Source organism: Hemitrygon akajei, chromosome 2 (genome assembly GCF_048418815.1).
Source record: "Hemitrygon akajei chromosome 2, sHemAka1.3, whole genome shotgun sequence".
In the NCBI taxonomy this organism is placed as follows: domain Eukaryota; kingdom Metazoa; phylum Chordata; class Chondrichthyes; order Myliobatiformes; family Dasyatidae; genus Hemitrygon; species Hemitrygon akajei.
In genome coordinates this window covers 162226253-162239548 of record NC_133125.1, presented here as the reverse complement: position 1 = coordinate 162239548, position 13296 = coordinate 162226253, and the positions used below count along the sequence as shown (strand labels likewise).

Here is a 13296-nt window from a genome sequence, read left to right as displayed (position 1 = left end):
TATTCTCGCACTATTCTCTGTAAATTCCAAAGACTATTGTACATGAAAATCACAACAGATTCTGAGATACTCAAATCACATCATCTGTCACCAAACATCATTCCATGGCCAAAGCCACTTAGCTTGCATTTTTTCTCAATTTTGATGTTTGATCTGAAGAACTGAACCCTTTTGACCATGTCTGCATGCTTTTATACCTTGAGCTGCTGCTATATGATTGGCCCATTAGATATTTGTATTAACGAGTAGGTATACCTAATGAAGTGGTCACAGAGTGCATATAAATTGTGCAAGAGAGAAGATACAGGAGGTAGAGTAATGGGTTCATTAACTGTGTAATTAGCAGGGGAATGGTGGTGTTTTGTGCGAGGAAGACCTGCCCTTGGTGCACAGAACAACACGAGACACTTGCCTGAGGTGGCAGATTTAACCATTATCTAGTGTTAATCTCTTGTGTGTTGCTCTGAATTTCCAGCATCTGCAGGATCGCTTAACTTGGGTTTAACTTTTGTCCTTAATGTTGTATACAGGGGAGGAAGAGATCAAGCTTGTCTCAGCCCCTGGGGACTCCGTTTGGTTTCCTGGCGTGGATGCAGATCAAAGGCGCCAGATCGGGGTGTTCCAATGGAAGAAGGTCAGCAGGAACGATACGAAGGAACATTTGAAGCCGATTCTGAAGTTTCACAAGAGCAGCAAGGAGCCTGCCTTGATTCAAAATTACAGCGGGCGCATCACCTTCTCCACGTTTAATGGCTCATTTGCCATTCATAACATAACACGTGAAGACGAAGGTCTATATCGGCTCTTCATCAACCTGAAAAGAGTCGCGGTGCAGGCGGTTTGGGTGAGAGTAATAGGTATGTTCGCTGAACTGATTACAGCAGCATTGCATTGCTTTTAGACATTCACGTTTTGGTGGTGATGTCTTTAGTGGTTTAAACAAATAATTACTGCAAAAACAGCAGCTGTGGAATTTCCTAAAGGGAGATCCCCCTCTGTCTCTGGGAATTCAGTCAGATGAAACCTCCCCCCCCCCACCACCACCGTGTTCCAAACTATACTGAGTCCAGGCAAAGAAGAGGTGGCCAATTCCCAACGTCATCCAGTGGTAGTTAACTTGACTGTGTTAGTCCACTTCCACAGAGTTCTTCCACAACCACACATTGTCAGAACAGAAAGAACTGTTTTGTATCCCTGATCCAAGTAAGAATGTGTTAGCATTGAGGAGGGTCCAGAGGAGGTTCATGAGAATGACTCAGGGCATGAGGAGTTAATGTATGAGGAGTGTCTGATGGCTTAGAGCCTGTATTCACTGGAGTTTAGAAGAATGAAGGGGATGCATTTGACAAGGTTCCACACAGTAGGCTTATTCAGAAAGTCAGAAGGCATGGGATCCAGGGAAGTTTGGCCAGGTGGATTCAGAATTGGCTTGCCTGCAGAAGGCAGATGGTCATGGTGGAGGGAGTACATTCAGATTGGAGGGTTGTGACTAGTGGTGTCCCACAACGATCTGTTCTGGGACCTCTACTTTTTGTGATTTTTATTAATGACCTGGATGTGGTGGTAGAAGGGTGGGTTGACAAGTTTGCAGATGACACAAAGGTTGGTGGTGTTGTAGATAGTGTAGAGGATTGTCAAAGATTGCAGAGAGACATTGATAGGATGCAGAAGTGGGCTGAGAAGTGGCAGATGGAGTTCAACCCAGAGAAGTGTGAGGTGGTACACTTTGGAAGGACAAACTCTAAGGCAGAGTACAAAGTAAATGGCAGGATACTTGGTAGTGTGGAGGAGAAGAGGAATCTGGGGGTACATGTCCACAGATCCCTGAAAGTTGCCTCACATGTTGATAGGGTAGTTAAGAAAGCTTATGGGGTGTTAGCTTTCATAAGTCGAGGGATAGAATTTAAGAGACGCAATGTAATGATGCAGCTCTATAAAACTCTGGTTAGGCCACACTTGGAGTACTGTGTCCAGTTCTGGTCGCCTCAGTATAGGAAGGATGTGGAAGCATTGGAAAGGGTACAGAGGAGATTTACCAGGATGCTGCCTGGTTTAGAGAGTATGGATTATGACCAGAGATTAAGGGAGATAGGGCTTTACTCTTTGGACAGAAGGAGGATGAGAGGAGACATGATAGAGGTGTGCAAGATATTAAGAGGAACAGACAGAGTGGACAGCCAGCACCTCTTCCCCAGGGCACCACTGCTCAGTACAAGAGGACAAGAGGATAGAAAACTGGTTGGCAGCTAGAAAGCAAAGGGTAGCGGTGAATGGGTGTTTCTCGGAATGGCAGGTGGTGACTAGTGGGGTGCCACAGGGCTCTGTATTGGGACCACAGCTGTTTACGATTTACGTCAACGATTTGGATGAAGGCATTGAAAATAACATCAGCAAGTTTGCTGATGATACTAAGCTGGGTGGCAGGGTGACATGTGATGAGGATGTTAGGAGAATTCAGGGTGACTTGGATAGGCTGGGTGAGTGGGCAGATACTTGGCAGATGGCGTTTAATGTGAATAAGTGTGAGGTTATCCACTTTGGGAGTAAGAACAGGAAGGCAGATTATTATCTGAACGGTGTAGAGTTAGGTAAGGGAGAAATGCAAAGAGATCTCGGAGTCCTTGTACATCAGTCACTGAAGGTGAATGAGCAAGTGCAGCAGGCAGTGAAGAAGGCTAATGGAATGTTGGACTTTATTACAAAGGGAATTGAGTACAAGAGCAAGGAAATCCTCTTGCATTTGTACAGAGCCCTGGTGAGACCACACCTGGAGTATTGTGTACAGTTTTGGTCTCCAGGATTAAGGAAGGACATCCTGGCTGTAGAGGAAGTGCAACGTAGATTCACGAGGTTAATTCCTGGGATGTCTGGACTGTCTTACGCAGAGAGGTTAGAGAGACTGGGCTTGTACACGCTGGAATTAAGGAGACTGAGAGGGGATCTGATTGAAACATATAAGATTATTAAGGGATTGGACAAGATAGAGGCAGGAAATATGTTCCAGATGCTGGGAGAGTCCAGTACCAGGGGGCATGGTTTGAGAATAAGGGGTAGGTCATTTAGGACAGATTTAAGGAAAAACTTCTTCTCCCAGAGAGTTGTGGGGGTCTGGAATGCACTGCCTCGAAAGGTAGTGGAGGCCAATTCTCTGGATGCTTTCAAGAAGGAGCTAGATAGGTATCTTATGGATAGGGGAATCAAGGGATATGGGGTCAAGGCAGGAACCAGGTATTGATAGTAGTTGATCAGCCATGATCTCAAAATGGCAGTGCAGGCTCGAAGGGCCGAATGGTCTACTTCTGCACCTATTGTATATTGTCTATTGACATGGCTTTAAGGTAAGGGGAGGGAAGTTCAAGGGGGATATTAGAGGAAGGTTTTTCACTCAGAGAGTGGTTGGTGTGTGGAATGCACTGCATGAGTCGGTGGTGGAGCCAGATACTCTAGTGAAGTTTATGAGGCTACTAGACAGGTATATGGACAAATTTAAGGTGGGGGGTTATATGGGAGGCAGGGTTTGAGGGTCGGCACAACATTGTGGGCTGAAGGGCCTGTAATGTTGAAGGGCTGTACTATTCTATGTTCTATCTCATTGAAACCTATCGAATACTGACAGGCCTAGTTAGAGTGGACATGGAGAGGATATTTCCTTTAGTGGGGGGAGTCTAGAACCAGAGGGCACAACCTTAGAATTTAAGAATGCCCCTTTAGAACAGAGATGAGGAGGAATTTCTTTAGAAGGGTGGCGAGTCTGTGGAATTCGTTGCCATAGACGGCTGTGGAGGCCGTCACTGGGTATATTTAAAGCAGAAGTTGATAGCAGAAGTTGATAGTTGTCAAAGGTTGCAGGAAGATGGCGGGAGAATGGGGTTGAGAGGGAAAAGTAAATCAGCCATGATGGCGTGGTGGAACAGACTTGATGGGCTGAATGGTTTAATTCTGCTTCAATGTCTTATGGCCCAAATCAATTCTCCATGTTGCTTCGCAAGAACACAGGTTGCGTGAGTTATTATAACTTATTTTAAATTTCAAAAATAGATTTTATTCATCATGATAATATATATAGTGGATTTTGGTTAATTGGGGCATCGGTAATTGGGACAGCTGCTTCTTTGAGACAAAGAACAAAAACTAACTGAGAAAGCAGCTGAGATTCCCTTCATTGATTTGGGACACTATGCTGCTTAACTGGGACAGGAGGGTGTGGTTAAACAGTTTCTAACTAGCGTTAGATGTGTGCACACGTGTAGCTGTTCGACACCATACCATGCTTAGAATGAGCAATTTTTGAATAGCGTCAATTACGAGTGCTTGTGTTCAAAAAGCAGTGACTTTTGTCTCTGACGACGGCTCGGTTGGTTGACCAAGGATGTTCTGTCCGACCTCTCTGGATACGGAAGCCATGAAATACTTATTGCAGCAGCTTCTCAGGCCAGGTCACAAATGGTTTTATTTCTGATTTCCAACATTAGCAGTATTTTCTTTAGCAATAGGAAGAAGGAAATCTAGGACTTGAGTTGAGCCACAAGTTGGCATTGCCTTCTGGTTTTAATGAAAAGTGAGGGCTGGCACAATGGGCGTACAAGTTTGTAAACTAGACTAAGTTTTCATAAGTTATTAGCATACACTCTGTTGCCACTTTATTAGGTACACCTGTATGCCTCCTTGTTAATGCAAATATCTAATCAGCCAATCATTTCACAGCAACTCAAAGCATAAAAGCATGCAGACATGCCAAGAAGTTGTTGAGAGCAAACATCAGAATGAGGCAGAAATATGATCTGAGAGACCTTGACCGTGGAACGATTGCTGGTGCCAGATGAGGAAATTAGAGTTGCTCAGAAATTGATGACCTCCTGGGATTTTCACATACAAAAGTCTCTAGAGTTTACAGAGAGTGGTGGAAAAAAACCTAAAATCCAGCAAGCAGCAGTTCTGTGGGAGCAAACACCTTGTTCTTGAGAGAGGTCAGGGGAGAATGGCCAGACTGGTTTACGCTGACTAGAAACAACAGTAACTCAGGTATCTACATGTTTCAACAGTGGTTTACAGAAGAGCATCTCTGAATACAGAATGCACTGAACCTCGAAGCAGAAGGCCTACAGCAGCAAAAGACCACCCTGGGTTCAACTCCTTACTCTAATAAAGTGCCTACTGTGTGTACTTCACTTTAAAATCCTACGAGGTTTACTTGTGATGTACTGAGGGATGACGGATCCCTAAGAGTGGCCACGTAACTAGTCAGGGTGATAAAGGAGACCCACTGCACACTTGCCTTCATTGTTTGGGGCAATGAATGTGAGAGTCAGGAAGTCACTGTGTGACTGTAAAGAACTTTATTTGTGTAATTCTGTTCGTCTATTGCAGGAAGTTGTGGTATGTTAGAGCCAGTGCAGAAAATGTTTACCAGAATGTTGCCTGGGTTAGGGGGCATGACCAATAAGGGGAAGTTGGACAAATATGGACTGTTTGCTCTCGAGAATGCGAATGAGAGGCTGATCTCCGTTGATAAAATTATGAGAGCCATTCATACAACCTGAATATATTTTGGGAGGTGTTACTGGGTTAGCTGGGATGAAGGACAAAGCATTTTTTTTAGACAGTGCATGCTGTAGTCTGTGTGCGCTGGTGGTGGATGCAGTGAATGTCCAGGGTTAAGCTGGGCTGCCGATTAAATGCAATGCTTTGTCCTGAATGTCGTTCGGCGTCTTCAAGTGCCTGCATTCAAATCAGACTGAGTTGATGATATAGTTTCCGATGCAAGATATCTTGACTTGCTCTGTTGATTGACATTTTTACCCACCGATGTGTTGTCAGCCAATGGGGGATTTTCAATGTTGCAATTTCCGATTTTGCTGCAGGGACTCATTTTGCAGAACTACACAATACTTAATTTTGTTAGTATTGCACAGTTTATAGAACATTGTACAGGTCCTTTGGCTCAAAATGTTCTGCTGAAACTTTAACCTACTCTAGTATCAAGCTGACCCTTTCCCCCTGACATAAACCTCTATTCTTCATTCATCCAAGTGTTTATTTAATAGTCATTTTCACTGTCCCTAATGTATCAGCCTCTACTGCCACCCTGGCTGCACGTTCCACTCAGCTATCATTCTGTGTAAAAAAAAAAGATTCCTACCTCTGGCATCTGCTAACTTTCCTCCAAACACCCCCCTCATATTATACCCCCCCCCTTCATATAAGCAGTTTCCACTTCTTCCCTCTGCTAGCCTGCAGGTCACTTTTGGGCAAGGTGTAGCACTCGCTTAGTGCACCCCCCACCCCGGATCAGGGTCACCTGAAGCCATGGGAGCGGGTGGTGGATGGTCGTATCAGCAGCGGGTATCATGGCTGGGCTCACTCATCCTGTAACGACACTGCCCAGAAGAAGGCAATGGCAAACCACTTCTGTAGAAAAAAGATTTGCCAAAAACAATCATGGTTGTTGGAAGGCCGCGATTGCCCACATCAAACACAATGATGCTGAGTCAAGGGAGAGTCAGTGTCATCTTGCTTCTGTATTCTGAGCCAACTGGGTGCAAGTGACAAGTTTTCAAAACATTACTGAGATCTGTGATAACATATGATGCTCTGGTGTGCTAGAGTTTCAATGGTATCATGTGTTAATGAGTCAGAATGAAATCAGTGAAATTATTAACTTTCTGGAAACATAATTGTTTAACCCCAGTGTAAAATTAGTAGGTGCAAAAATCCCTTAAAAGTGAATTTATTCAAAGGCCATAGGACCATAGACATAAGAGCAGAATTACACCATTTGGCCCATCGAGTCTGCTCTGTCACTCTATCACAGCTCATTCCTTATCCCTCACAGCCCCATTCTACTTCTTTCTCCTCATAAACTTTGACGCCCTTACTAATCCAGAAACTAACAAACTCCACTTTAATTGTTGCAATGCCTCAGCATCAAAGCAATTACATCCTTGCTTTTATATTCTAATCCTCTTGCAACAAATGCCAAGACACGGGCACCCTGTGTGATGATCGGGCTGAGGCACTGCTGCAGTGTCAGTGTAAAGTTTTTCAAGTACCTCTCCCAGTTGCCCCATTGTTCCAAGCGGGGATGAAACACCTGGTCATGCTTTACAGAGAGCAGAGCATTTCAGCGTCTTGTGGACAATATTGTTCTGACAATGATTAATCTGTAAAAACCACTTTTACGGATTAATCATTGCAGCTATTTCAAAGCAGTCATGTTTTGAAGCACAAGAGATTCTGCGAAAGCTGGAAATCCAGAGAAATTGATGAAGAGTCTTGGTCAGAAACATTGACTGGAAACTTCTCAGCCCCTGTCTTTACACAATTGAAATCCCCCTTCCCCAAGTTTTTCACCCTAACTAGAGAGGACCAACTTTATCTTTTCCCATAAATTCACTGAACTACGGTGTTACCAAAGATATCATCCGCCCCACCACTTCCCCATCCTTGTTCCCTTTGAAAAGTCAAGTCCAGACCCTCTCCCACAGAACTCTCTGCACACCGCTTCAAAGACCTCTGTGAAATTCTAAGTATTAACAACGTACCTTGTACGACCCTGAGATTTATTTTCTTGCAGGCATTTACAGGAAAAGCAAATAGAATCTATGAAAAACCATTCATAAATCTTTTACAAATTCTACCCCATCTTAGACTATTCCACTAAGGCAATCCCAGCCAATACTGGGAAAGTTGAAATCCTACATGCGGTCAGTGTCTCGGCTGATTGTAAGACCATAAGAGTATGGAATGAAGGAGCAGGATTAGGCCATTCAGCCCATCATGTCTGCTTCACCATTCAATCATAAAACCATAAGAGATAGGAGCAGAATTAGGTAGGTCATCCCCCCATCAGTTGCTTTGCCATTCTACCATGGCTGATTTATTTTTCCTCTCAACCCCATAACCTGATTCTAATTCTAATTCCAATTCCTACTACACTTACATCCTTTTATGATCTGCTCTTCTAATTCCCACTGACTACTGAGAAGCCCACGGCATTCAGTGCCTCGATCAAAGTGATGACACAGTGACTGAGTTACGCAGTGGGCCCTGTTTGAAACCAGTGCATATACATGCATGTATCTGACTCAGATAAGACCTCAGTGGTGGAGAGAGTGAGAATGAAAACATCAGGTTGGCAAAATGATCTTGGTATTACTCAAACCTGTCATCTTCTGATGACTTTGCGTCAAATATCCAGGGAGGCCACCGGTTGAAAATGCTACGCAAACGGATTAGGAAGCTGCCCCTTCCTCATTCCTATATTCGATTGAGATAACTTTATTGGCCAATCCCTCAGGGATATCGATAGATAGATAGATAGATAGATACTTTACTCATCCCCATGGGGAAATTCAACTTTTTTTCCAATGTCCCATACACTTGTTGTAGCAAAACTAATTACATACAATACTTAACTCTGTAAAAAATATGATATGCATCTAAATCACTATCTCAAAAAGCATTAATAATAGCTTTTAAAAAGTTCTTAAGTCCTGGCGGTTGAATTGTAAAGCCTAATGGCATTGGGGAGTATTGACCTCTTCATCCTGTCTGAGGAGCATTGCATCGATAGTAACCTGTCGCTGAAACTGCTTCTCTGTCTCTGGATGGTGCTATGTAGAGGATGTTCAGAGTTTTCCATAATTGACCGTAGCCTACTCAGCGCCCTTCGCTGAGTAGAGATGAGGATCCTTCCTCATCCCCAAGGGAGGATATGCTGTAGGCTCCCTCGGGATGCCACATTACAGTACTGCACGTGTCTTAAACACTCTTTCTACTCAGCAGTGCAACACCCCCTCTAACACATCTGCAAGTTATTGTAGCTTGTAACATTAAACCACCGGGCCTGGCGTTCCCTAATCACCAGAATTGGAATCAGACTTGCTATCACTGACATATGATGGAAAATTTGTTGTTCTCTGGTAACAGTAAAGGACAAAGACATAAATTACTATAGATTTTAACAATAAATAAACAGTGCAAAGTAAAGTTATAATATATATCATAAAGTGTTCATGGACCAGTTAGAAATTTGATGATGAGAGGGAAGAGGGGGGAGGAAAGAGTTGTTTCTGAATCATTTAGTGTGGACCTTCAGGGCCCTGTACCTTCTCCTTAATGGTAATATCCTTATTGATGGATGCTGTCTTGCTGATGCACCATCTCTTGAAGATGTCCTTAATAGCCATAAGATCATAAGGCAGAGGAGCAGAATTAGGCCATTCAGCCCATTGAATCTGCTGTCCTGTTCCACATGACTGATTTATTTATCCTCTCAACTCCATTCACCTGCCTTCTCCCTGTACCCCTTCACTAATTAGCCATAATTAATCAAAAGCCTGACAACTTCAGATTTAAGTATAGCCCACAGATATTTGTGCAATTGAATGCTCTCTGATTAAAGAAATTCCTCTTTATCCCTTTTCTAAAGGACATCCCTCTATTTTGAAGCTGCACCCTCTGGTCCTAGAATCACCCACTCTAGGAAACCTCCTTCCTACATCCACTCTATCCAGGCCTTTCAAGATTTGATAGGTTTCAACGACATTCCGTTACATTCTTCTAAACTCCAGCAGTTACAGGCCCAGAACATTCCTCATGCATTAACGCTTTCATTCTCATGATCCTCTTCTGGACTCTGTCCAATGCTAGCACATCTTTTCTTAAATAAGGGGCCCAAAACTGTTCACAGTACTCAAAGAACTGTCTTAACAATGACTTATAAAGCCGTAGAACTGCATCCTTGCTCTCGAATTCCAATCCAGTGAAAATGATTGCTCTTCCTTTCCTTCCTACTGATACAACCTGCAAGCCAACCTTCAGGGAATCCTGCATAAGGACTCCCATGTCCTTCTGCACCTCTGATTTCTGAATGGTTTTCTCCATCTAGAAAATAGACTATGCCTTTATTCCTTCTACAAAAATGCATGACCACACCCTTCTCTACACTATATTCTACCGGCCACTTCTTTACCCATTCTCCCAATCTGTCTAAGTCCTACTGCAGAATCCCTGCTTCTTTAACACTACCTGCCTAGCTTTGTATCATCTGCAAATCTGGCAATAAAGCCATCAATTCCATCATCCAAACCATTGACATATAACATGAAATGAAACCAGCTGCCAACAAGAGTAGACCTTCTTTATTCCCACTCTTTACCTCCTGCTAGTCAACCAATCTTCTATCTATGCTAGTATCTTTCCTGGAACACTGTGGGCTCTTACCTTGTTAACCAGCCCATGTGCAGCAGTTCATTAAAGGCCTTCTGAAAATCAAGTAAACAACATCAATTGACTCTCCTGCCTGTTAATTCCTTAAAAAACTCCCAACATTTTTGCTACACAAGATTTCACTTTAACAAAACCCATGCTGACTTTGGCCTATTTAATCATGTGCCTCCACTTACCCTGAAGCCACATCCTCAATAACGTATCCAACATCTTTCCAACCACTGAAGTCAGGGTAACTGACCTTTCTCTGCATCCTTCCCGTCTTGAAGAGTGGAGTGACATCTGCAATCTTCCAGTCTCTGGAACCATTCCTGAATCTACTGATTCTCGAAAGATTGATATGAATGCCTGCACAGTTTCTTCAGCTGCCTCTATCACTATAATTCTATAAATTCCCTCTCTCAGGATCTAGCACCAACCTGATTTTCCAAATCTACCTGCGTAATGAAATCCTCCGCGACTATAGTAACATCAGCCTTTTTGCAAGCCTTTTCTATCTCTCATTGTAATTTGTTTCCCACATTCTGGCTACTGTTCAGAGGCCTGAATATAACTCCCACAGGGTCTTTTTGCCCTTGCAGTTTCTTAACACTACACACAAAGATTCTACATTTCCCAATTTTATGTCACTTTCTAAGGATTTGATTTCATTTTTTACAGACAGAACCACCCTGCCCCCTTTGCCTTCCTGCCTGTCCTTTTGATACAATGTGCATCCTTAGGTATTAAATGCCCAACCGTGATCTTCTTTCACACCATAACTCAGTGATGCGTACACCGTCAATCCTGCCAATCTCTAACTGGGCTACAAGAGCATCTGCTGTGTTCTGTATACAGAGTGTATTCAAATGTAATACCTTCAGTCCTTCTGAATATGCCCCTATGTTAAACTTCAACTCATCCCTCTGACTGCAATTTTGCCCTGTCATCTGCCTGTCCTTCCTCCCGGTCTCACTGGACTGTGTCAGGTGACCTTGGTTCAATTCCTGCTGCTGAGTGTAAGGAGTTTGTATGTTCTTCCTGTGACCCTGTAGGTTTCCCTGGGTCCTCCAGTTCCCACCCACAGCCTGAAGATGTACCGCTTGGCAGGTTAATGAGTCATTGTAAATTGTCCCATGACTAGGCTACGATTAAAATTGGGGGGGTTTGGCTGGCATGATTCGAAAGCCGTAAGTAAGACCCTATTCTACGCTGTATCGCAATAAACAAATAAAATACTTTTATACCAACAGCCCTATCACTCTGCTTCCCATTCCTCTGCCAAATTAGTTTAAAACATCCCCACCAGTTCTACAAGGACATAGGTCGTCCTCAGGTTCAGGTGTAACCTGTCCTTTTTCCACCGAAGGGATCCCAGTGATCCAGAAATCTGAAAACCTGACCCCTGCACCAGTTCCTCAGATACAGCACGGAACTGGCCCTTCCCAGCCCTTCCAGCCGTGCCAACAGCAGCCTCCAATTTAACCCTTCCCTAATCATGGGACAGTTTACAATGACCAATCCACCAACCGGTCGGTACATCTTTAAACAATGGGAGGAAACCGGAGCACCTGGAGGAAACCCACACGGCCACGGGGAGAACACACAAACTCCTCACAGGCAGCAGTGGGAATTGTGACTGAGTTTCCACAATTGCAATGATACCAAAATCCCATATGCTAAAACACACTCTCAGCCCATCCATCTTACCCGTGAGGGCCCTGGCATTTAAAGTAGACGCTGAACCTGCCAGTCCTGCCTGCTCTCCCCATTGGACTTGCTGCTTCAGTTCTCTACGAGTCAGCCATTCTGCCCCAACCTATCCCTCAGCCGCTCTACTCACCACACCCCCACCCCACTCTACTGTCCATTGTTAGAGCACTATCTTCATTGCAGAGTCAAATGGTGAGATATCATTACTAATGAGACCCTCTATTGGTTGGGTTCAAGCATGGATGTTGTGTGGCGACATGTTGCAGGGACTCTAGCTCCAGATTTTTCATCTGGGTTTACTCCTGAAGCCTTCCCCATGAGTGGGTATAGCCGCGAGGTGGCAGAGGTTTGAGATCAGAGTGTTCCTTCTCCTGGATGAGCTGCCAACCGTGGCTGATGAGCCCCATATGCCCAAAAGTACTGATAAACATTGATGTATTCTAACTGACTTGTCTGTATTTTTCCCCATTAGATAAACTCTCAGCAGTTTCTTTGAGGAGTAACTCCAGCTCCCTGGGTGATACCATCAAGCTCAGCTGCAACATCAGTGGATACCCTCATCAGTATCAGTGGCGGAAAGACGGAGGGGGGATCAACCCACGTCACCAGCTCGTGAAGGGAAACGGAGTCCTCGTCATCCCAGGGGCCTCGAGTGATGACTGTGGAACGTACACCTGTATTGCAACGAATCCTGTCAGCTCCGTCCAGATAAGTCACAGCCTGACTATTTACGGTGAGTTTGACTTGTGACTGACATTTTGAGAGTAAACGTTACGTTGGCACCCAGCCATTGCAAGCTCACTGTGACAGTAGGAGCAGCCAAGCCAGAACTGGAGTTGAAATTGAAAAGATTGACAGAGTGAAGGAGGAAAGCTGCCTTCCTTTGGCTGGGATGTCATTGGGGAACAACTGTTAACCAGAGGCTGTCCTCTGGAGAGTGTAAAGATTAGTCTGGGGGTATCCTGCCTCCTACGCCATTCGAGGTTCTTGTGCTCAATACAATACCTGGGAATAGTGCACCAGCTGTGACATTGTCTAACAGCTTGTCTCCTTTATCAGAGTCATAAAGCACTACAGCACAGCCTGTCTGGTTCATGCCAAGCTGTTACTCTGCCAAGACCCATCGACTATAGCCATCCACTTACCCAAACTTCACTTACATTTAGAAATCATCCCTCTCCCTCCATTTGCCAATTCCATTGACAGCCTGTTCCACACTCTCTCCACCCTCTGAGTGAAGAAGTTCCCCCTCAAGCTCTCCTTCCACATTTCACCTTTCACCTTTATCCCATGACCTTTAGTTCTAATCTCACCCAATCTCAGTGAAAAAGCCGCCTTGCATTTATCTGCTCGATACCCCTCAAAATTTTTTAT

At 44.2% G+C, this 13296-nt stretch overlaps 1 protein-coding gene across 1 annotated transcript in view; it reads left to right on the top strand.

Annotated features, from left to right (window-relative positions):
• The window catches only part of LOC140717438 (SLAM family member 9-like), a 36626-nt gene that overhangs the window by 4715 nt on the left and 18615 nt on the right, over positions 1-13296 (top strand). Inside the window, exons 4-5 of the mRNA XM_073031033.1 lie at positions 531-857; positions 12395-12655. Coding sequence (XP_072887134.1) covers positions 531-857; positions 12395-12655 — 588 coding nt within the window. The remainder of the gene's footprint in view (positions 1-530; positions 858-12394; positions 12656-13296) is intronic.